Below are 24994 nucleotides of genomic sequence, written 5' to 3' on the forward strand. Positions count from 1 at the left end.
AAGATTAACCATCACTTCCCTATATTAATTGGTGAAACAAAACTTTGTAGCAGTGAAATGATGGTTTAATGCTCCTTCCCTCAACCCCCTTAAGATGCCTACCTGAATCTATTATCTTTTCAGCTCTCTTTTTCTTTTTCTTCTCCAAACTTATGCCAAGATATTGCAAAAATTCTTTATAATTCAGTGTATTTGTTCTTGAAATACAATACCGATTCCATAATCTAAAAAAAAATACCACACACAGGTTCATTAAATTTTGGAGAATAAACTAATGTAATGTTTAACCATACATACATATGATGAATATAATAATCAAACTAAGAGCGATGTAAGATATTTTCTTTACTTTGTAAATTCTCATCTCAAATGTTTTATTTATCATTCCCCTCTGTATTAGTTACTTTCTAGGAACCAATTTTTCCCTTTTCCTAATCAGTTTGGGAAGATTCTAAAAGAAAGGGTTGTTCATCTTTTTACTTCTTTTTTTGAAACACACCTAGAAAGAAATGTTTTGATTGCATTGTGATCTGTGTCACCCATACAACTTAGAACAACCTTGGCAACTTGAAGACGTGTGGACTTTGATTCCCAGAATTCTCCAGCTAGCATAGTTGTCATCTTTTCAGGGAGTCCAAGACCACATATTTTCAAGATGCCAAGACTGACTTAGAAGAAGCCACTGGAAGGTTGTAACTCATGGCAAGTCCTTCTTTCCCTCTCTTTCTTCCTCTGAAAAAATGTCAAGTGCTTTTTAGGTAAAGATAAAGGCTCCCCTCGCACATACGTGCTAGTTGTTTCCGGCTCTGGGGGTGGTGCTTATCTCCGTTACAAAGCCAAAGAGCCAGTGCTGTCCGAAGATGTCTCCATGGGTCATGTGGCCAGCATGCCTAAACACCAAAGGCGCATGGAACGCTGTTACCTTCCCACCACAGTGGGCCCTATTTTTTTTACTTGCATTTTTACATGCTTTCAAATTACTAGGTTGAGAGAAGCTGGGACAAATAACGGGAGCTCACTCCATTACGTGGTGCTAGCGATTCGAACAGAGGTGGTATTCAGCAGGTTCTGACCAGTTCTGGAGAACCAGTAGCGAAAATGTTGAGTAGTTCAGAGAACCGGCAAATACCACCTCTGACTGGAGATTTTACAGTATCCTTCCCCTGCCACGCCCACCAAGCCACGCCCACAGAACCGGTAGTAAAAAAAAATTTAATCCCACCACTGGATTTGAATCGCCAAACTGCCGACTTTTCTGATCAACACTTTTCTGATCAATGTCTTAGCCACTGAGTCACTGCGTCCCTGGTAAGTGCTTTCATAAATAGTCAATATCCTCCTTTGAGCTCAGATCTCTCCTTCACCCAAACATCTAAGACAGTTTCCAACTATTATCTTTAGATGTTGTAACATAATATCAGCACAGATAAAAGGGGAATGATTAGCAACTTGTGTAAATAAACCATGGAGTTTCTGGGTCCCAAAGATCAAAAGCCCATATGGGTTCACTCTAGCTCTTTTTCTGACTATTCCTAGAAGTAAGAAAACTGATACCTCTTCTAAACCCTTGGACATGGGCCCTTACAAAAAGAAAGAAAATAATGGGTACAGCTAGAATATTCATAGGCTGACCTCTGGGTCAGAAGGTTAGCAGAGTTTGGCCTGGTCAATGTTTGGATGGGCACCTTCCAAAGCATCTTATCTTTTGAGGCAATATGCTGAAATGGAATATAACAAAGATAAATCTTAGGAGGAGTTCTGGACCATTTCCAAGATGTGTCTATGAAGTCACCAGGGCTTCAGCCTGAAGCAAGGGGATTTTGAATCACCTATTCGCTTAGCTGATAGCTGATAAAACTGCATGTTAGACTGGGATGCTAAAAAATTCCCAAAAGAAGTATTTCCATATAGCTGCCAAGAAAATTATATGGACAGCCCCATGGGGTTCCCAGGAGTCAAGCTTTACCTTACCTTAATAAACAAACATCAACCTGTTTCAAAACTAGACATTGTGGAAGAAGCTTTGAAGGGTTTTCTTGCAGCTCCCTTAAGAACCATTTTAAATTCAACCAAAGATGAATCCAGTTGGCTACAGACATTTTACAAATCTCTAGAGAATAAATGTCATCATTTTAATTCAGATTTAAATGCACCAGATAAAAATTTCTGATACTTTTTATGAACACTCCTTTTGTTCTAGTAACATCCATTTAGATTTATCACACTGAAGACTTGGATGCCAAGTACAAGATTTATTATCAAATAAAACCACATTTTGTTGTTTTTCATTGCTCTACTTTAAAAAGCATGGCTTCTGTTCTGTAATTATGTGCACCAAATTATAAGAAGGGTTTTTCCTTTGTTTTCATCTAATTTTGGAGAACATGCCAAGTGCCCATAAAAAAGAGGAATATCAAACAGCAAGCCCAGCTTGTAAATATGGGCTAAAATTTGTTTTGAGGTTGCTGGTAACAAGAGATATAAAATATTTAGAGCAAAGCAAAACAAATAAATAGTCTGTCCTAATTTCTCTCCCCTCTTCAGCTTAATGTTTCTGCTATTGCAACTCATTACAGCTCTCTAAACCTTCCAAATTAAAGTTTTTCCAGGCTTCAGGGAGGATACAGACTCCTCATATTAAAGTGACCATATTTGCACCACAAAAGCCTGGGGCACTTAACAGCAACAAAGAGATGGACCATACTAACTCTTTGATGCCACTTAGTAGTTGGTTGCGTTTATGTAGCCCAAATCTGGGAGACAACCCTCAACACCACCACCAACAAATGCAACTTGCATTGGACTGCAAACAAATTGTGGAATTGCACCCCATTTTCTTCTTTGTGTTCCCTCACATGGGGCCATGGAAGGAGAGTACCTGAGAAAACTTTACTTTTGAGGACCTATATAAGATGTGGACTTCAGTGGTGGGGTTCAATTTTTTTTACTACTGGTTCTGTAGGCATGGCTTGGTGGGCATGGCAGGGGAAAGATACTGTAAAATCTCCAGTCAGAGGTGGTATTTGCCAGTTCTCTGAACTACTCAAAATTTCCGCTATCGGTTCTCCAGAACTGCTCACAACCTGCTGAATACCATCTCTAGTGGATTTCCTCTCAGATGATGATGATGAAGAGGATGAATTCTTCAGCTATGGTTGATCAAGAAGAGTTATTTCAGCCCAAAACCAACTGATCAAGGCTCTCTGAATTACTCTCATGGATGTGTTAGCTGGATTTTACACTACATATGATCCCTTCCATGAACCAGGAAATCAAACAGAACCACTGTGTCCCAAGGTCAGAATAACATTGTTAAGTTATGTTAAAGAATAACAACGGAAAAATAGAAGACTGTCACAGTTTACAGCAGACATAGTTTAATATCTATTATCTAGGACTTTCATTGTCAAGGAAACATAATTTACTAAAATTAGCCTCCGTCTACTAAAATAAATGTAATAGTAATTACCTCATGTAAGGTAAGCTTCCCACAGTGATTCTACAAGAGCCTTTCACTTGTGCTTTTACTTACTTATCATACTCGCAATCTGTCATCTTGAAGCAGTTGATTTCAAGAATCCTTCTTAGTTCATGGCGCTGGATCTGTCCATTTTGATTATAGTCAAAAAGCCTGCAAGTTTTGATGAAGTGCTTGATCTTTTTAGAAATCTGTTAAGAATTTTCAAAAGATTTGCATTGAAATACCGAAGTGTTCATAGGGCTAGTTCACTTTAATATTGAGTTCTGATATCAAATTATTTAATAGTACGAGTTACTATTCCACCAAAGGATTTTAGATTTCCTTTCTAAATATCATGAGGGGAAAAAAACCAATGTTACAGAAGCTGCACAGTGGAAAGGCTTCTTTCAAACTTATGTTTGCAAAAATTAATTTCCAAAACTATACTTTATCCTGAGGGACTCACTGAAGAAGAGTCTAACGCTGGGAACGATTGAGGGCAAAAGAAGAAGGGGATGACAGAGAATGAGGTGGCTGGATGGAGTCACTGAAGCAGTTGGCGTGAGCTTAAATGGACTCAGGGGAATGGTAGAGGACAGGATGGCTTGGAGGAACATTGTCCATTGGGTCACAATGGGTCGGACACAACTTCGCAACTAACAACAACAAAGGGAAATACAAACAAGACATTTGTTCAACTATTGAAAGCTGGAGATTGACTAAACATAATATTGAGGAGGGTAACCTATTTAAAAGGAACATCTGGGTGAGTAAGTATTTGCCAAATGTTAGTATTCTGCATAGTAAATTATTCTTCAAAGGCAGAAAGAATGTGATGTTCTCCGTGTATTTTGGGGTTGCACTCAAAGTGCCTATCACTATTGGTATTATCTGCTTTCTTTTGTCACAGTCATTCTACTTCTATTTGCAGGCCTTTGTATTTTTTTTTTATTTTCTGCAGTTCCTTCTCTTCTCTGCCACATCCATTATCTGGGCTTCTTCGTCTTTCTAATTGACAAATATTAAGTCTGGGGTATTACGTGGCAGATGCTTGTCAGTTTGAATTCTAGTTCCAGAGTACTTTAGCTTTTTCATTTTCTATTAGGATTAGAATCTTGTGGTCCTTAGAAAAGGGCAGGAAGGATCTCGATGGAATTTCAAGATTCTGCTAGGAGACCTTATTATAAAGTAGAATTCCTAGAATCTCTTTAGGGTCTATTTCTTAGCTTGACCTAGTTTTGGGCTTCTTTGAACTAAAGCTGAATACTGCTGAATACTGAGCACCAAATAACAACCACGGTGACTCTCTTTATGATTGTTGTAAAACAGTAGTGAAGTTGAGTCTGGTCATGTGGTGATTTGACTTATGGCTGCAATGACTTACAACTGAGTCCTAATTGTCATAAATTGAGGACTACCTGTACAGAGCTTGGCAACTAGGGTTTACCTACAATCCTTGAAGGCACAACATGGGATTGGGTTTGTTTGTTTCTTACTGCAGGCCACTTCTTGGAGGAGCCCCTTTTCATTTCAAGATTGCTTTTCTCCCATTCAGGGTAGGAGAACCCAGAAAGCCTTAGTCGTGCAGATTAACTCTTGGTGGTTTATAATATGAGTTCTGCGAAGTCTTTGTCAGTTTAAAAAAAGGAACAAACATGTCCCTTTCAATGCAGTTAATTAAATACAAAGAATGTATACAAAGAACAATGCCAATGGGTGATTGACCACAAGAAAGATGCTTCTGTTTAAAGTATTTTTTATAGAAACAGAAAGACATGGGGTCTTAAAAATAATCCAAAAAGGAAATAATAACAAATTTCTAGGCAATAAATATGCTTTTGCATCACTTTGCAGTTGAAATTCTTTGTACAAAATTGTTAATTAAAAAATTTCTTTGGAATTGTTCCCTGCCCCAAAGCCAGAGTGAAATTGTTTTCAAAAACCTGTACACACACCAAAAAAAAAAAAAAAAAAATCAAAGATATGGAAGGCCACAGCTGTGAAGATATGAAGTGCTACTCCGCACCAAATGAATTGGAACAAAATAAGTACAGCGACTGTTATGCTGTTCATTTTGGCTCCATTCTTTTCAGTAGCACAGTCTAACTTGTCACTTTATATTGATTCCATCTGTTTACACTCTGCAGTGGATTGGCTTCCTATGGCGAATATTTCCTATTTACCAGCTGGTAAAGACGGGCCAAACCAGATAGGAAAGAATTAGATTATTTTCAAATCCCCATAAACACAAAAATGAAAAGGGGAAAAAAGAAAAAGGGATGGAAACCTTTTCCCCCCTCTTTCCATTTCTTCTCAGGCTGCTTCGTGTTGTTCTGGCAATTGAAAAAAAGCCCTTATGTTGCCAGAAAGATGTTTACACCTTAACATACTGTTGTTTATTGCATATGTGAAGTCCCTGTTGATGTGATGCTAATGAGATTCCTGATGCTGGATTTTTTAAAGAATGAAAAAGGGAGGCTGGATTTTAAACCAGGCTTGCTCTGTTCTGTAACCCAGAAAGCTGAACAGAGTTCTCTGTAGCATGGTTACTCAACCCTGACAACTGTAAGGTATGTGAACTTCGACTGTCAGAACTCCCTAATCAGCATGCCACAAGAACTTTAGGTGAGAATGACCATGTCATATTAGAATTCAATATAAAGGATGCTGCAACAGTCGTGAGTGTGAAAAATAGCCATAAGTCACTTTTTTCTGTGTCGTTGTAACTTTGAATGGTCACTCCACACAAGCAAAGTACCAGCAAAGGAAGGAAAAAAAAACTCCAGAGACGTTCCTGAGACAGGAAGTCTAGTCCTGCCAAGAATGTAATAAGGGTGTGTAAATGAACTGTTGTAAATCGAGGACTGCTTGTATATGAGCTTTACCTCCAAGTGTCCGCCGTGAAACCCAGAAACACAGGCTCTTTTAACAAACTGCATCACTGCTTGGTTTGGTGGCAGCAGTGCCTCAGATAGAAAGTCCATACAGAGAGTGGTAAGGACAGCCGAGAAGATTATAGGAAGCTCACTTCCACTCATTCAGGATACTGCTTATAGGTGTTATTTGCTTAGAGCTCAAAGCATTGTTAGAGACCCCACACATCCACTTTACGGTCTGTTTCTGTTTCTCCCCTCTGGGAGGAGGTTTCCAAGTATTTCTAGCAGGACTACCAGATTCTGTAACATCCTTGTTCCCTATGTCACCCGTCAGGTAAACTCCCAAGATTCATTTTTCTCACCAAGTACATGTATACATCCAAACTAGACTGTGTTTTTCTGTGTTGAATCATATATGTGGGTATATGCATAATTTTGTATTTATTTATTGTATCTTGGTTATGTAGTGTATATTGGAAGTGGTGACCTTTGGAGAGCTGTATGCAACAAATTTTCATTTTAATGTATGCCGATCAGTGTACAAAGTGACAATAAAGTTCTATTCTGTTCTATCCTATCTTATAAAAATTAAAATAGTTGAATCAGGACTTCACTTCATGAACATTGCAATTCAGTGGTGACTCTGCTGCTTCATTCACCTTTATAGCCAAACTGAAGCACAACACAGCCATTGAAGCTCTGAGTGATGATGAAGAGGCTTCATTGCTGTGATGAAAGCATGTCTTGCTGCAATCTGTCTTGACAGTTCTTTAATATGCAAATAGCTCACAGTCTTGGGTGCCAGAGACAGATGCCATTCGCCAGAGACTTTGTCTGGCACCTGGTAGAAAGCCACCTGGGCATGCAGGCATACACTGGGTGGTTCCAGTGTTCAAAGGCCAGGCTGCAGCAACAGCTTCAGGTTAGAGTTAGAGTGTTGCTTCAAACAGCTCTGAGAAACCAGCCCTGGTCAGGAGGGTTAGGCCAACACGAGGAATTCACACTGAATGAAGTGCAATTCAGACATTTTACTATTGGCAATGAGTACCCTGCTCCAGGTATCTAGACCTCATTAGCTAAAGCAATGTTTTCTCAAGCTTAGCAACTTGAAGATATGTGAACTTCAACTCCCAGAATTCCCCAGTGAGCCTTTCTGGCTAAGGAATTCTGGGAGTTGAAGTCCACACACTTTCAAATAGCTACGGTTGAGAAACACTGTTCTAGAGGATGGTTGATCTTGAAAGGGAGAGAATGCTGAGATAGAATGAGACTTCTAGCGTAAAGATACTGCAAGATGTGGTTAAAAAAGGTCAACATGGCGGGGCCATTGAAGCTCTGCCTGTTTTTTATGAGCATATAACTTGTCGTTGTTTTTTTTTTTTTTTGGCTCCATCCTGCAAGCACCCTACTCTTGCACCAGAGGTGGTATTCAGCAGGTTCTGACCAGTTCTGGAGAACCGGTAGTGGAAATTTTGAGTAATTTGGAGAACCGGAAAATCCCACCCCTGACTGGCCCTGCCCCCATCTATTCTCTGCCTCCCAAGTCCCAGCTGATTGGCTGGGTCTTCTTTTGTTGCCCTGCACAGGAGAACAGAGCTGGAAAGCAGGTTAGTGGGGTGGGGAGGAAATGGGGATTTTACAGTATCCTTCCCCTGCCACGCCCACCAAGCCATGCCCACAGAACCAGTAGTAAAAAAATTGAATCCCACCACTGTCTTACACCATTCTCTTGCACAACTGCTGAGAATCTCTACAGCTGATGGAAATGCATGAGGCACTGGTCTTTCTCTTAGCACTTACGACATCAAGGATCATCAAACGCAGGATTTAAAAAAAGGCTTTGAATCCTTCACTATCTCCCCCAAAAATGCATGGGGATTGTTCTCGGCTCTGTCCTGAAATTGGTAGATAGATTACAAGAATGCAGGCCTTTGGATTTGAGGGCAAAAAGTTTTGCGAGGGGCCCCTTCTGTGAGACCTTTCTGAGTTAGGACTAACTCGTGAGATTTGCAACATTGGGGGTCCTGTTCAAAGTGGAAGCCCCTTGTGGGATGTTACCTTCTCTCGTAAGAGGCACTCCATTTGGCTTAAGGTCCTGGTTCGGCTTTCTCGGGGATTATTCCACCTGAAAAACCAACCAGAAATTAAGGTCACTCAACTTTTTTTAAAAATCAAGCCTGCCCTCTTACCAATATTTTTAGCTGGGGATAAAAAATAGAACTGCCAGCTCCTGGTGGCAGTTGAGCCTGGTCAGTGGGAAGCAATGGGCCACAGCTGCTTCTGAGGAGAAATCGAGATCAGGAACCATGAGACTTACAATTTTTTTTTACATCTTTCTTTTTAGTTTTAATTTGAACAGCCAAGAAGAGAGGAATTCTGCCACGAAGTGGAGAATATAAACCTCTGCACCACACCTTTTCCTGATTTAAATCATCCCCCTCTTTGGCAGCACAGAAGAAAATAGAACTCTCAGATGCTGAATAAAACTAAATATCTCTCCTCTCATCTCCCCTTGTCTGTCTGGCAGTGGGTTTCCCATCATTTCATCTACCTCAGTTTTTAATGTTGGTTTGCAGATGAGCAAAGAATAATGCAAGTATGTTGTCAGGCAGCGTTTCTCAAACGTTGGCAAGTTGAAGATGTGTGGACTTCAACTCCCAGAATTCCCCAGCCAGCATGAAGTCCACACAGTTCAAATAGTGTTTCAGAAACACTGCTCTAAGGATTTATTTCTACACAGTGTCATCAATTATGCAGCATTTATGAGACTGTGCAACACTTCAGAAGCCATGTCTTCACAGGACAGGAGGAACAAAGATTCACGCCTCTGTTACACATCTCAAAGCCGTTACTCCTTGGTGCTGGTTTAAGGGCTATCAACAGATTCTATGTCCTTCAGCCAGTTTGGGAAAGCAAAACAACTGAAGCACTAGATTCACAGCCCTGAATTTTATTTAATTTAGTTTTAGAAGGTCATTGTTCAGATCAGAATCTTTCCTTAGCTAACTTCCTCAAACAGGAAGGGAGGAAAGAGCATTTTACTTTCCCAACAGTAACATATGAATATAGAATATATTACAGAAAAGAAGTGCCTTTGGGGCTCTAATCGTATAATCGGGGAGACTATTTTGTTTTTTTGGATCCTACATTGGTGAATCTAATCTGGCTAAAGTGCAACCCGTTGAAGGTCATAAAGAGGAAAAACCAAAGTGGTTTTTACACTGGCTTTAAACCCACAGAAAATATGTCTATTGATTGTAGCCAACTAAAACAGCCCAGATGAAACTATAATCTGAGAGAGCCAGAGCAGTTAAGAGTTGGACAAGGCCTGGAAGACTCTCAGGTTCAAATCCATCCTCAGCCAAGGAAGGTCATTGGGTGATATTCTGGCATGGAATAAAGTGTGCTACGTATGTTGCATTTAGATAAGATATAAGTCTACCAAATAAATATTGATGGGGGATAAAGATCATCCAGTTCTGCTTGGAAATATGAGGCAGTATCTGGTCAGACAAGCTCGTCCTTCAGTCTTGACCAGAAAAACTGTATATATGGAGGTCCTGCTGAAAACAGCAGCCCAAGGCAAGTGTTTGCCTTTCACTCGTTTGCCTAATTTTGCTTATTGCTGCTGTAAGTAAATGCTGTTTACACCGCTGGCCTTATACTTTGCTATTCATATTTTGCTATTTTGATTTCTCTGTTACTTTAAATAGCAAGAAATAAATTGAATCAACATCCTTACTTTGTGCTGATGCTACTGATGGGCCTCGCAAACATTGACAAGAACTCAAGATATGGAACTGTAACTCTGGTAATTCCTGGGACCTGTTTCAATTTTTTAAAAAAGCTGATTATTTTTCGACATAGTGGAGAATGATCATGTCCATCCCTTCTCATTCTTCCTTTCAGTAGTACATAATTAAAAGCATAATCACCTTTCTTTGGTTATATATTTCCAAATAAATAATTTCACCAAACAGTTAATTTCTTGCATCAAAACATTTGCAATCTCAAATGCTCTCAATATCACCTATTATAAGTTATATCAAACTATTTCAAATCCTATGTAGGTTTCCGGGGGATTTATTTCATTATATAACGTTTTGACATACTGCTTCTATTTAACAGGAGTATTAATTCAGTTAGAATTCTAAAGACAAAAATATCCAAGGTCTCTAATCTCACAATTAAGTCATTCATTCCAAGGAGTTAAGTAGTAAAATGTTCCCGGACTACAATACTTCCTGTGTGATAAAGCACTGTACATTCAGTTTCTCTTCACAACAGCAGTCAAGTTGGCTACCATCTGCTGTGATCACTTTCCAAACATACGTGTTTAAAAACAAAGGCTATCATTCTGCTGCTATTAACTAGCCTGGGTTGATCTCAAAAAACTAAGCAGGGTGAGATCCAGTTAGTATTGGGAGGGAAGACCACTAGGAAATCCCAGGGCTGTATATTACACTGAGAAATCAAAACAAAAAATAATATCCATATCTTGGAGGACAGCAATAATGAACTACTTTGACCCTGTGGTCAAGAAGTTGACATGGACATGTCCATGAATGGCACGAAATTTGTTCCACAGTGGGAGAGACAGGAGATGATGGGCTCATTCTCCTGTAGGTGTTTCATTTTGAAAAAACATAAGCAAGGTCAGATCAGATTGAACAGATACCAGCCTTTCCAGGTAGACCAGACAGGAAACACAATCAGATGAGCTAATTTTACTTTATTGGGAGGCTACATTAAGGAAATCTTGCAAGTTCTATAGCAGCAATCCCCCAACCTTTATGGTTTGGCCACCTGACGGGAGGAGGGGGAAGAGGGGAACCAACTTGGATAAGTTGTACAAGTATGTGCTGGCCCGCTGCTCATGCAAGTCAAATTGCACACTTTTTGTGCACTGGACCACTCCTTGTGCAAGTCGAGCTGCATGTGCACCAGCCAGTCACTCGTGGGGCCCAGTTCTGAATAGGCAACGGCTCAGGTAGTGGGTTGCGGCCTGGGAGTTGAGGACCCTTGTCCTATAATACAAATCTGCCGTTGTCTCTTTTACAGCCTGAGGAGTTAAGGGGTTTCCTTTTGGGCTTTCTTTTCCTGCCCATTGTGCAGCTCTTATCCAATCCTTCCTTAGGCAGCATCTCTCCCCACCTCACCCCCAGTCTCCCAAAGTCATTCCCACATGCCATTACACCGGGAGATCACCAGGATTGTCATGCCCCTGGTGGAGACTGACTCTGAGGAAGAGGAGGAACAGCTGACAGGGAGTGGAAGTGTGGCTCCAGAGGTGGTGGAGGAGGCTGGGGAAGGGCAGAGGCCGGCTGAGTAATCAGAGGAGGATCCAGGCCCATCCCCTCTCCATCCTAAGGCACCCAGGGAGGAGAGGATCAGGGAAAAATGTGATCTGCATGGGGGAAGAGGGCCATGATCCTCTTCATGGGTTGCAGCTGCGAGCTCTGTATAAGAGTTTGAAACTGCGTGTTCACAGACACCGGAGTCAAATTATGCTTTCTTTGGATGAATTTTAACTTTCCCCAGTTATAACTCTCCCCAGTTATCTTCCTGGAATGTGTGATTAATTATCTTGGTTTGCCTTGGAACTCTCATCAATGCGGTTTGTTTTTGGTTTCCTTTTGCTTCATTATCTATTTTTTGAATTTAAACTGGGACTAATAAAACAGTGAAGTTAAGTTGAAGGCATTACAAGACCTTGATTCATGTTTTAGTTTTTGTGCTATTTTTGAGACACTATGGATCATCACAAGGATATCTCAGGCTGGAAGATATAATGCCTCGCCTTATGCAGAGCCACTGTTTTATTACAATGCAATTTCCTGCAGATTAAATTGATTAATTAAGTCATACTGATTAGCTGCGATTTCTTTAATGGAATATAGTCAACAAATGCATTACTGAATTGGGTTCAATAACACAAACACATTTATGTGCCGCTGTCATGAGAACACATACCTTTGCTAGCAACACATTAAACTGCTCATCTGTCAGAGGTAAAATGAATGTTTCAATCACTCTTCTAAATTCACCCTTAGTGATCTTCAGTGTCTGATCGATATCAATAATCTGAAATGCTTTTTTGATTTCATCTTCCTTTGCAATTATTTTCTGAAGCAAAATCTGCTCAATAACATCGGGTGACAGCGTGGAGTCAGGGACAGACTTGACAGAAACAGCTGCAAAAGACAGGATGGGTTGTAAAGCCTTGTTAAAAATAGATACAAATTGAATTATCAAGTTTAAGATACAGAATGGAATGCAAACCATTCCAAAGCAAATCTTTTCTTTACAAGTAGCCCCTCAACTTATGGCCACAGTGGGAGCCGGAATTTTGGTTGTCATGACCAAATTTTGATTTTGCATCCATTTTTATCATGATTAATTGAATCGTGTTATGCACATTCAGCATACCCGATGGACATTTTTGGCCATTTTCTGCCAGTGACCACTGCAACCAGTTGTAAATGCAAGCTGGTGGCCAAACACTTAAATGTGACCATGTGACCACCAGGGGGCAGTGGTAACTTTGGAGACAGGTTGTAAGCAGGGGTGGGATTCAATTTTTTAACAACTGGTTCTGTGGGCATGGCTTAGTTGGTGGGTGTGGCTTGGTCATGTGACTGGCTGGGCGTGGCCAACTCAACATCACTCCCATCGAGGCACGCATCTCCTCGCCTGGCCTCTCATGACTGTGGGGATGGTGCAACAGTCTTAAGTGTGAAAAATGGTCATAAGTCGCTTTTTTCAATGCCATTGTAACTTTGAATGGTCACTCCACACAAGCAAAGTACCAGCAAAGGAGGGGAAAAAACTCCAGAGAAGTTCCTGAGACAGGAAGTCTAATCCTGCCAAGAATGTAATAAGGGTTAACGGAGAGGCAGTTTCTGTAAGCAACACCAGAATGTTTCCTTCCTGCCTTCGTTACAGGATTAGGCTAGTAATTTCTTCCAACTGGTTCTCCGAACTGCTTAGAATGTTAACAACTGGTTCTTGCGAATAGGTGCGAACTGGTAGAATCCCACCCCTAGTTCTAAGTAGTTTGTTTTTGAAGTCCATTGTAACTTTGTTTGAAGACCAATAGTAATTCAAAGACTACTTGTTTGCAGGAATATAAAGTAACCTATTGTGAACAAAGGCATAGAGTTTACAATCTTCATTTTGAGACGGAATTGCTGACGTGGGGTCCAGAAGGCAAAGCAAGTGATGCCACTGGTATCTTCCTTCACTCACTACTTTTTGCAATCTTTTGCCTAGAGGTGAGCTTTTGAAAACTGAAGGTTGTGCAATTTGTTTTGTGCCAAAGCGACATAAAAGCATCACTCAGCTTCACTATGTCCATTTCAGCCATTTCCCTGAGACAGTGGATCTCAACCTGTGGTCCATAGACTCCTGAGGGGGCCACAATGTCGCCACAGGGAACCCACAAAGCTTCGTGGTTATGATTGTTATGGAAAGGGTTTGTGGAATGTTGTGATTTAAATCTTAAGTTTTGGGGATCTGTGCAGTGGTGGGATTCAACCAGTGTTACAACCGGTTTGGTGGGCATCAGTGGTGGTATTCTACCAGTTCGGCCCGGTTCTGCCAAGCCAGTAGTGGTGATGAGCAGCGGAGACCAAACCGGTTCTCTCCCGCTGTTGGGCCCACCTGGCCGCCCGGCCTCCAACATGCATATTTATCCTCTGCTTTTGAAGTGCAGCTGCTTTGCACGGCACTGCAGAGTGCCACACGGCAGCTGCTGAAGCGACCGGGAGAGTGCAGGCTTGCAGCAGGCGAGTAGTACGCCTTTGCACCTGCGCAAAGTGCGCATTTGGTGCGTGCGTGCATGAAAAGTGTGCGCGCATACGCAAAGCGTGCCCACCAAGCCACGCCCACCAAACTGGTGGTAAAACCCTTTTGAATCCCACCGCTGGTGGGCACGCGCTTCATGCACACGCGTGCCACACACACATTGTGCACACGCAGTACTTTTGAAAATAGCAAGAAAACTTACCTTTTACTGAAGCCCGGGTGAGTAAAAACAGCCGAGGCAGGGCAATCTGGGCTGCCGTGCCAATCAGCTGGGCTTCAAACAAAAGAAATATAGCACAGAATAGAGCGGGTGGGTGGGTGGGCGGGCAGGGCCAAACGATTGCCGGAACTACCGGTTCACCCAAACCAGTCCGTACCGGCTAAATCCCACCCCTGGATCTGTGGCCACAAAAAGTATTTAAAGGGGATTCCATGGTGAAGAAAAGGTTGAGAACCATTGTGTCATGCCCCTGTCAGAGTCTGAATCTGAGGAGGAAGCCGAACAGCTGACAGGGAGTGGGAGTGTAGCTCTGTTGGCTGTGGAGGAGGCTGGAGAAGGGCAAAGTCTGGCTGGGCAGAGCAGGGGAGAGAGAGAACAAGGGAGAGGGAGTTCAGAGGAAGACCCAGGCCCACCATCTCTTCATCCTAGAGCTCGCAGGGAGGAAGAGAGAAGAGAGCAATGTGGGTTGCTTGGCTTATGGGGAAGGAAAGGGCCCTGATTCCCTTCATTAGCCACAGCTGGAAGACAGTTGATAAGAAAGGCAGGCTGCTGGGAACAAATGTTACTTTATCTTGTGTTGTCGTGGCTTATCTGTGTTCCTGGCATCTCCCCAACCATTTTTTGAGTTTTGCCGTGTCTTCAAGTCTGAAATTCTTGCTCCTGCCCTGCCAAACTAATTACTTCAGTTTGGCTTGTTTGGACTTTAAGTTACAGTTTGTGTTGACCATGTTTTGGACTTAATTTTCTGCAGCCAATGGCAGTTCCTGGGAGAGTTTTTCTCCAACCAGAAGGTAACGTGGACATTGGGGGCAAAGTTGGAGATAATAAAAGGACTCTTATTGATTATCTGACTGTGTTGCCTTTGTGTCACGCTCCGGGTCATCACACATTGCCCATTGGCATGACCATTGCTGGTTACACATGATATCTCCAACAGGGGAATCTCAATCTCAAATCTTTTGCATGTTTGTGCCCACAATTTGGATCAGAACCATCGAGAAGGTCCTTACTTGAGGCAGATTGGACTGAGCTTTCACTGCTGCTCTTACTGCTGGTGCTGCTACTCCGTGTGGAAGATCGCCCTGACGAGTTGGATTGGACTCTGGCATTGAAAACAATCCCATGAGACTGAGGGCATAAAGTCTTGAAATCACATGCATTCACCACTCTGGACATTATTCCTGCAAGAAATAAGGGAGAACAAAGAAAGAAGTTGAACCAAAAAAAAAGGAGCCAAGGTGGCACAATACAAAGAGGGACAGCTGGAAAAATCAACTAGAGAAAATTAAACAAGCCACCCAAGACGAAAGACACTACGGGAAGTCTTCAGGTTACAACCATAACTAAGCCCACAATTTCAGCCATAAGTTGTGAGGCCATAGAGCAGGTCACCATATGACTGGACTGGATTGTCAATGCTCCGACAAACTATCCGCATTCAAATCATGAGTCTTTAGCCACATCTTTCAGAGTAAAAAAAATGATTTATTAGGAGTGACTATGTCGGCATCACCTGGGTGCAGCTGACACTAAGATACATCATTCATTTCACCCTTGACCCTGGTCTTCCCCCCACCCGCTGGATGCATATTCTTCAATGGGACACATCCATAGGCAAGAGTCATCAATCATGCTCTCCAGTAATAGTCTTACGCACTTTAACTACTCTCAAAAGTAGTTAAAACAGTCAGCATGGCTGGCTGGGGAATGTGAGGATTTGAAGTCCACCCATCTTAGTTACTAATACATATGGGGAGGGGACTTCTCATAGGGCCAACTAGTCCCACTGTTGTTTGGGCCCATGTCTCCAGAGGTGGTATTCAGCAGGTTCTGACCAGTTCTAGAGAACCGGTAGTGGAAATTTTGAGTAGTTCGGAATACCACCTCTGCCTCACCCCCATCTATTCTCTGCTTCCCATTGAGTCCCAGCTGATCGTCTGGGTCTTCTTTGGTTGCCCTGCACAGGAGAACGGAGCTGGAAAGCAGGTTAGTGGGGTGGGGAGGGAATGGAGATTATACAGTAACCTTCGCCCAGGAGTGTGGAGGAAATAGAAATTTTACAGTATAGAATAGAACAGGAATAGAACAGAATAGGAATAGAATAGAATAGAACAGAACAGAATAGGAACAGAATAGAATAGAATAGAACAGAATAGGAATAGAATAGAACAGAACAGAATAGGAATAGAACAGAATAGAACAGAACAGAACAGAACAGAACAGAACAGAACAGAATAGGAATAGAATAGAATAGAATAGAACAGAACAGAATAGGAATAGAATAGGAATAGAATAGAATAGAATAGAACAGGAATAGAATAGAATAGAATAGAATAGAATAGAATAGAATAGAATAGAATAGAATAGAATAGAACAGGAATAGGAATAGGAATAGAATAGAACAGGAATAAGAATAGAATAGAATAGAACAAGAATAGAATAGAATAGAATAGAATAGAATAGAATAGAATTCTGTTCTATTCTACTCTATTCTGTTCTATTCTATGTAAGGCTACATAGCCAAGTTGAACATATAATGCTAAATACATATTATTTGCTTTATAAATAAAAATTATTTATAAAAATATTATTTCGTACTTTAATATATTAAGCACTTTTTGTTTTGGCCTCTTAGAAATCTAAATATATATCTCTCTCACACACACACATCTACACTAAGTGCAGTATTTAATTTGTAATTATTGCTATATCTGTTTATTTTAATAACCATATTGTAAATTGATCAGATGTAATTCTTAATTCAAAAATGGGACATATTGTAGAAAGTAATATGAAGGGGTAAATACAATATCAGAGTGGAACAAGGTGATACAGAAAAGTTTTTATGTATTTAGTTTATTAAACTAAATAGAACTCAATCTATGGATGGATGGATGGATGATGGATAGGCAGGCAGACAATTAGTATATCTTGCTCAGACCACGATTAAAATTGTAATTGTTCCAATGAGTAGAAACACTGCGTATCTGTGATGATGTAAATGTGCTCACTCAGAATTCTTATACAGGATGCTACAGGTTAGTGTAACTAACTATTCTGCAGTTTGTGTAACTAACTATTCTGCTGTTTGTTGCTTGTGTAACTTTGTGTGTTCTCCCTGTTTGTTTGTTTGTTTGGTTTGCCTGGGGCTAGTTTGTGCTTCAGCACATTTGCTTATTACTTACCTACTTATTACATTGACACCTCACTGTTTTTTGTTTCCTTAAGCCCTTGTAGGTTACGTAAATTCAGAAAGCAGGATTAACTCTGTTCACAAGGCGACCGCAAACACAGACCGTGGCCATCGTACCTTGAGACAACCCGATACTAGGCAGAATTAGCGCTGCCTGGGAAAAGGTGAGATCAAATTCCAGTGCAAATTGCTGGACGGCCAATCCTACTTTCTCAAGCTTATCTATCTTGCCGGGTTATAAGAAGCCCAGCATCGAAAGAGCCGCTCCTGGGCTGTAAGGGGGCTAAAGTTCTTCCAACACGCTCCCGCATCTCTTTGCAAGAAAAAGAAACTTTGTTTTCCCGACGCAGAAGAAACCAACCGTGTTTCTCTCCTCCTTCTCCTCCTCCTCCTCCTCCTCCGTCCTGAGACGTCATTATCGGCGGAAAAGTAGGCAGCGGTGTCTGGGCTGGAGCAAGGGAAGGAGGTTCCCACCGCGAGCGGGAGAAAGATGCTCGGAATGCCCGCGTCCCGCTTGCAAAAGTTCGCACTTTCGCGGCTTTCGCTGCCTGAAACGCGGCGTTGCCAAGACGCTGTAGCCGCAGCAACGCGGAGCGGCTTCCCATTCGCCAAGAGGCCGCGCAGGGGGCTTAGCAACCGTAACGGGCGACAATTGAGCTCACGTGTCTGGAGAGCTTTCGCGTCGGGGACCCGTCGTCCGAAAGCCACGCGAACCTCCCCCCCCCCCGGGTTTCCTGTCGCGGACTCCTCGGAATGCATCCCCGTTCAAGGGGCTTTGGCTCCTAAAGCCAAGCCCGAAAGGTCCCCCTGGTGCAAATCAGGTGAGAGAGAGAGAGAGAGAGAGAGCAGGACTGCTGTGTGCGCGGGACCCTGAGCGGTGCACGTGGGAAGCGAATCGGGCGGCTTTCACGGGAACTCGCGAGGGGTCGCGGCTCGCCCTCTGGGTGCAAAAGGAGCAGTCAGATTTCCCCCACCCCCCGTTTTGGTTAGATGGAGGGATTTTTCGAGCTGTCCGTCTGGAAACGTCAGCAGCAGCAGCTTCGCCAACGTCCTGCGCGCGTTCATACTCCTCGCACAGCAGCTCGAGAAAGACGCCTCGTTTAGGTTTTGCGCTCCGAACCGGCGTGGCTGAACCTTCTCTTTCGCTGGCTGGCTGGCTGAGGTGGGGCGTTCTTGGAGTTGAAGTCCCCCTCTCTCTTGAACTGTTTCCACGTCAGTCAAAATCACTCTCACCGGGAAGGCTCACCGGCGCCCTAAGCACTGACAAATCTTGGTGCCCTTCTCCCCCCGCCGCCCTTTCTTCATACTGTACAAAGGAAGCCAAGCTGAGGCGACGTAAAAGTTTTTGTGGCGCCCCTTTTGAGCCTGGTGCCCTAAGCACATACTTAGTCTGCTTAATGGTTAATACACCACTGCCTCTCTTTCTCTCCTTCTCTCTCCCTCCCCTCTCCCCCTTCCTCTTTTCTCCCTCCCATCTCTCCCTCCCTCCTCTCTCCCCCTCCCTTCTCCCTCTCTTTTTCCTCCCTCCCTCCCTCCCTCCCTCTCTCCTCTCACTGTCTCTCCCTTCCCCTCTCTTTCTCTCTCCCTCCCCCCTCTCTCCTTTCCCCTCCCTCTCTCCTCTCCTTCCCTCCTCCCTTTTTCCTCCCTCCCTCACCTCTCACTGTCTCTCTCCCTCTCCTCCCTCATTCCCTCCCTCCCTCTCCCTCATCTCATTCCTCCCTCCCTCCTCTCTTCATCCCTCCTCTCATTCTCTCCCCCTCCCTCTTCCCTCTCTTTTTCCTCCCTCCCTCTCCCTCCTTCTCTCCTTTCACTGTCTCTCCCTTCCCTCTCCTCCCTCCTCATTCTCTCCCTCCCCCTCTCCCTCCTTCTCTCTCCCTCCTCTCATTCTCTCTCCCTCACTCTTTCCTCCCTCCCTCTCTCCTTTTCCCTCTCTCCCTCTCCCTCTCCTTCCCTCCTCCCTTTTTCCTCCCTCCCTCTTGCCTCTCACTGTCTCTCCCTCTCCTCCCTCATTCTCTCCCTCCCCTCTCCATCTCTATCACTCCCTCCCTCTCTCTCCCTCATCTCATTTCTCTCCCTCACTCTTTCCTCCCTCCCTCCCTCCCCTCTTCCTCCCTCCTCTCATTCTCCCCCCCCCTCCCTCCCTCCCTCCCTCTCTGCTCTCACTGTCTCTCCCTCCCCCTCTCCTCCCTCCTCATTCTCTCTCCTCACTATCACTCCCTCCCTCTCTCCTCACTGTCTCTCCCTTCCCTCTCTCACCTCCCTTTCTCTCTCCCTCCTCTCCTCTCTCCTTCCCTCTCTCTCCCTCCTCTCCCCTTCCCTCCCTCATCTCACTCTCCCTCCCTCCCGCATCAGAAGGGATGGTAAACCCACACCTTAATTAGCATTTTTAGCTTCATAGATACATACTGGCAGTTGCTGTCGGAGCTGAGCTTCTCCTTCTGTTGGCATATGATGACGACCAGACTGCTGGCAGATATGCCTCACTAAGGTGATAGTTCGCATGTGCCTCAGTCCTAACTACCCAGGGGACCGACACCGCCTTTTCAAGACTCGATCCTGGTTTAGTAGACTGCAAGCATATGCTTCCCAACTTGCCCATAAGTTCAGCCTGACATTTTCGAGGGAAGCAGCTGCGGGGATGCAATTCATCCACTCACCAGGAACCTGCCTATGTACTATGCCCTTACCATAGTGGGTGGGTTTTCACATCCCATTCAGCCAACTCGATCATCAGACAGTGCGAAGGGGCTGTCTGAGGAAGCAGATGGTAAAGCTGGCATGGCCCTCCACTTGAAACCTTCAAAACTCTTTGTGATGCCTGACTTCTGCAAGCTTAAGACTCTGTCATCAGCAAAGAGGGAGAAAGACGGGCCTTGGGCCTTCAGGGATGATAGCAGAGGCTTTCCAAGTGTTAACCTCTAAAGAAGATGAATCAGTCTTGGCTTTTGGGCAGCGCATTGGGGGCAAAGGGGAGTTTATCTTGTCTGTTCCAGAAACATCTTGTTCCTGGATTAGAGCCCAGCAAGGGTTTGCTGTGCTTAGGGAGGTGAAAATCCCATCCAGTTTGGTCATCTGATTCTACCAGATTTGTCTCTTCCAAATGTCAACTTTACTAGACTGTTTCCCGTATTTGGCATGAAAGTTCATTCTCACGTGGTCAAAGGAAAACAACTGCTATCAAATCTGTCCACTTTTTAGCGATTGATAGGAATCAAGCCATACAACCCATTGAGAATGAAATGCCAAAAATAAGAGCTAGGACCGTGATGGCGAACCTATGCTACGTGTGCCACAGGTGGCACGCAGAGCAATTTGTGCCGGCATACGAGCCTCAGGCAAAGTTTCCTCACTGTGCATGCGCGTGCCTCACAGCTGATTTTCGGCTGGTTTGAGGCCTTTTTCGGACTCCCAGAGACTTGAGGGAAGGCCTCTGCAGGCCGAAAAATAGGACTGTTTCATCACTTCCTGTATTTCTGGAAAGAGGCCTTCCTCAATCCCCTGGGAGGCCGATAAAGATCTCAAACAGGCCGAAAATCAGCTGTGAGGCACAGTGCAAGTAAGGGGCGTGGGGTGTGTGTGTTGTGGGCGCATGCCCAGGGGCTTGGGAGGTGCGCACATTGCCTTCTGGGTGCTGCCACACAAGCACGCACACAATTTTTGGTACAGGAGCCCAAAAAGATTAGCCACCACTTACGACCATAATTGAGCTCCACATTTACGTTGCTAAGTAAAACATTTTTTAAGTGAGTTTTGGCCCGTTTTATGACTTTCCTTGCCACAGCGACAAACAAGGGGATCATTGCAGTTGTTAAGTGAATTAGTGCATCTGGTTGACTTTGCTTGTCAGGTCGCCAAAGATGTTCGGATGATCTGGAAACCCTGCAACCGTCGTAAATATGAACCAGTTGCCAAGCATCCAAATCTTGGTCATGTGACCATGAGGATGCTGCAATGCTCATAAGTGTGAAAAAATGCTCATAACTGTGAAAAGTAGTTATAAGTCATTTTTTTTCAATGATGTAACTTCGAATGGTCACTAAATGAACTTGTCATGCCCCTGTTGGAATCTGATTCTGAGGGAGAGGTGGAACAGTTGACAGGGAGTGGGAGTGTGGCTTCGATGGCTGTGGAGGAAACTGGGGAAGGGCACAGTCCGGCTGGGCATTCAGAGGAAGACCCAGGCCCATCTTCATCCTAGGGCACGCAGGGAGGAACAGAGAAGGGAGCAACGTGAGTTGTGTGGTTTACAGGGAGGAAAGGGCCCTGATCCCCTTCATTGGCTGCAGCTGGGAAATCTGTTTAAAAAGGCAAACTACGCCCAGCAAAGTTGCTGGAAGCAAAGCGTGAATTATTTTGGTTTGTCAAATCTTATCTGAGTTCTGATGTCCTCCCAACTGTGTGTGTTTCATTATCTTTTGAAGTCTTCAATTCCTTATCCTGCCCTGTCTTGTTAATTGCTGCAGTGTGGTTTGTGTTATGTATAATTTATATGTACTGTGGGTTCGGGCAGACTTTCTTCCCTTTAAAAACTGTTCTTGGGAGAGTTTTTTCTCCAGCTGATGATAACTGGGCATTGGGGGCCAAGTTGGAGGTATTAAAGGGACTTTACCTATTTTTGTGACTTTGTTGCTTTTGTGCCATGCCCCGGGTCATCACAGAACTGTTGTAAGTCAAGGACTAGCTGTAAAAGCCGCTAACCACATTCCTTGCATCTTCTTCTAACTTCATGAGTATTATTATCATGCCCAGAAATGAAGTTCAGGTAATGGGCTTTTTCTAAGATCTCCCTTTCTCCCCTCTGTTTTCCAGTCTAGTCAATTTTCTGGGGGTTCCCAATCAAATCTAACCAGATCTGACCATATTTAGCTGTCAGGCTCTTTGGCTCAAAGTCAGCAGAGGTTCCTAAGTGTTGAGGGGGTGTGTGTGCCCACAGCAGATGGCCACAAAAGAAGTCAAGATGGCAACCACAATGGCAACATATATGAAAAACAGGTGGAGCCCTCAACACAAAGCAATCTTTATAGCTTGTTTGCATGGAGCCACTTAATCGCCATCTGTCCACAAGAACTGGGAACTCTTCTTGTACGGCAGTTAATTCGGGTAAATTTATCTCCCATGTTTTAATGGATATTTAGCCTTTCCCTTTTTGGCTATGGGATTAGGCGGCTCTTGAAACAGTTAAATCTCTTCCCTGAGAAACTCCAGATCCCAACATAACTCTTCCGTTACCTATCCAAGATCCACCAAACTCAACAGTGCTGATACCTTGGCATTTCTTAAACTACTATAATAGAAATAAAGGCTTCTCCAAGTTGACCTTTCTCTTCTCTTCCCACATAAACATGCTCTTATAATTTCTGTGGTATGATGACAGGTGCTTTTTTTTGTTTTTCTGGGCTGCTTTTTTCAGTTTTCCAGTTTAGTCTGTAGCTCTAGAGCAGTCTGTATCTAGAGCAGTGGTTTTTAACCTTGGTAGCTTGCAAATGTGTAGACTTCCAGAATTCCCCAGCCAGCATGCTCATCTAGGGATTATGGGAGTTGAAGTCCACACATCTTGCCAAGGTTGAGAAACACTTTAGACATTCCAGATCATCTCCATCTAATTATTAATCAGAGCTAAGAACAGCCACTATACCCACCTTCCTGTGTAACAAGGGAAATTTTTCCAAGTGGATTAGACATAGTTTAATGGAGGAGATGTGTACCTCTGGTGATCAGCAATAGCCCTGAATGGAAATGCATGGAAATTTACTTCTTGCTGATGTTTCTCATTAAAAAAAATTAAATTGCAAATGTAGCGTATTTACTTTTCATTTGATTTACCTTATTTAACACTGCTCTTGTGCCTGACCCAAAATGGTCAGGAAGGAGAGAAATTCCAATCACATTAATCTTGAGAACGTTTTCTCTTCGTTTATCCTATCTCCCCCAAAACTTTTGTAAAACTGTAAAACTGTTAAAAGTGCTGATTATGCTTAAAAGTGAACTTGGAATTGTGAATTAAAAGTTTTGCTTTCAACATTGAATTTAGGTTGCTCTCTGTAAAACTCTTTTAGGAATTCTCTAGAATCAAATGCAAGAGATGGTAGAGTTTAATCTCCTTGTTTTCTGGTGCTTTTAGGACTTGAGCGTTATGTAAGCATCGAATTATTATCTTTTATCCAGAATGGGCAAAAGCATGAAAATGACACACTAGGACATGTGGATCCAGAGTCAACCATTATAATTATCAGAATCAAGTGGTGAAGCTATTCCTCCTGTGAGTACAAGGCTGCACAATAGGAAGAAGAGAAAAACAGACCTTTCAAATGACATGTTCTTTTAAAAATAATTACAACCAATTTGAGGCTGGTTTCCATGGAAGAGTAATTTAAAAATGCGGTTTCTTAGTTGAAGCCTGTAATGATGTTACAGGTGCATTAAAATATCTATCAAGCAAATCTTTCTGCTGCAAGAAAATCTGAAATATGGGCAGATACTTGGCAGTCTTTGACTTACTACCCATTGCTTAGCAGCATTCAGAGTTACAACAAACCCTTAGGAGACTTTTTCCCCGAATAGAATAGAATAGAATAGAATAGAATAGAATAGAATAGAATAGAAAATATGGAATGGAATAGAATAGAAAAGAAAATATGGAATGGAATGGAATAGAATAGAATAGAATAGAATAGAATAGAATAGAAAATATGGAATGGAATAGAATAGAAAAGAAAATATGGAATGGAATGGAATGGAATGGAATGGAATAGAATAGAATAGAATAGAATAGAATAGAATAGAATAGAATAGAATAGAATAGAATAGAATAGAACAGAAAATATGGAATGGAATAGAATAGAATAGAAAAGAAAATATGGAATGGAATGGAATGGAATGGAATGGAATAGAATAGAATAGAATAGAATAGAATAGAATAGAATAGAATAGAATATATGGAATGGAATGGAATGGAATGGAATGGAATGGAATGGAATAGAACAGAACAGAACAGAATAGAATAGAATAGAATATTATTTATGGCCAAGCATGATCAGACACACAAGGAATTTGTCTCTGGTGTACATATAAACAGCAAGTAATTGAGCATTTCTGTGAAAGTGTATTAATTTCTTAGCAATAATGCAACCAGCTCATGTGAAATGTTAAGGATAAATGTGTTTTGTCCTTTTCTCTATTTCCTCCCACACTTTAACATGTTTTCTGTAATTTTAAAATACATTTGAATGGTTTTTACTTTCTTTGTACAGCACGGAATAACTTTGAACAGCATGGAATAACTAAGTAAAAAAGCAGTATAAAATACATTAAAATGTAAGTTACAATATAAATCAGTAAAGATAAAGATACCCTTCATTTAATTTTGTTATGCAGGGTTATCCAAAGGACATGGTTTGTAACTCTGGATTTACTAATGCTCTTTCATCCACACATTACCT

General features: G+C 42.6%; 1 protein-coding gene across 2 annotated transcripts in view; it reads right to left on the bottom strand.

The window, feature by feature from the left end:
- EFCAB6 (EF-hand calcium binding domain 6) overlaps positions 1 to 18160 on the bottom strand; it is a 124711-nt gene extending 106551 nt beyond the window's left edge. For both annotated transcript variants that reach the window (XM_087969473.1, XM_087969472.1), the window contains exons 1-7: positions 17917 to 18160; positions 15373 to 15543; positions 12310 to 12530; positions 10079 to 10161; positions 8395 to 8461; positions 3533 to 3669; positions 103 to 224 (exon numbers count right to left, since the gene is read on the bottom strand). In XM_087969473.1, coding sequence (XP_087825599.1) covers positions 103 to 224; positions 3533 to 3669; positions 8395 to 8461; positions 10079 to 10161; positions 12310 to 12530; positions 15373 to 15543; positions 17917 to 18160 — 1045 coding nt within the window. The remainder of the gene's footprint in view (positions 1 to 102; positions 225 to 3532; positions 3670 to 8394; positions 8462 to 10078; positions 10162 to 12309; positions 12531 to 15372; positions 15544 to 17916) is intronic.
- Positions 18161 to 24994: the final 6834 nt, after the last annotated feature.

This window comes from Notechis scutatus, chromosome 6 (assembly GCF_049901735.1).
Source record: "Notechis scutatus isolate UNSWTSFEM ecotype Mainland chromosome 6, rNotScu1.2, whole genome shotgun sequence".
NCBI lineage: Eukaryota > Metazoa > Chordata > Lepidosauria > Squamata > Elapidae > Notechis > Notechis scutatus.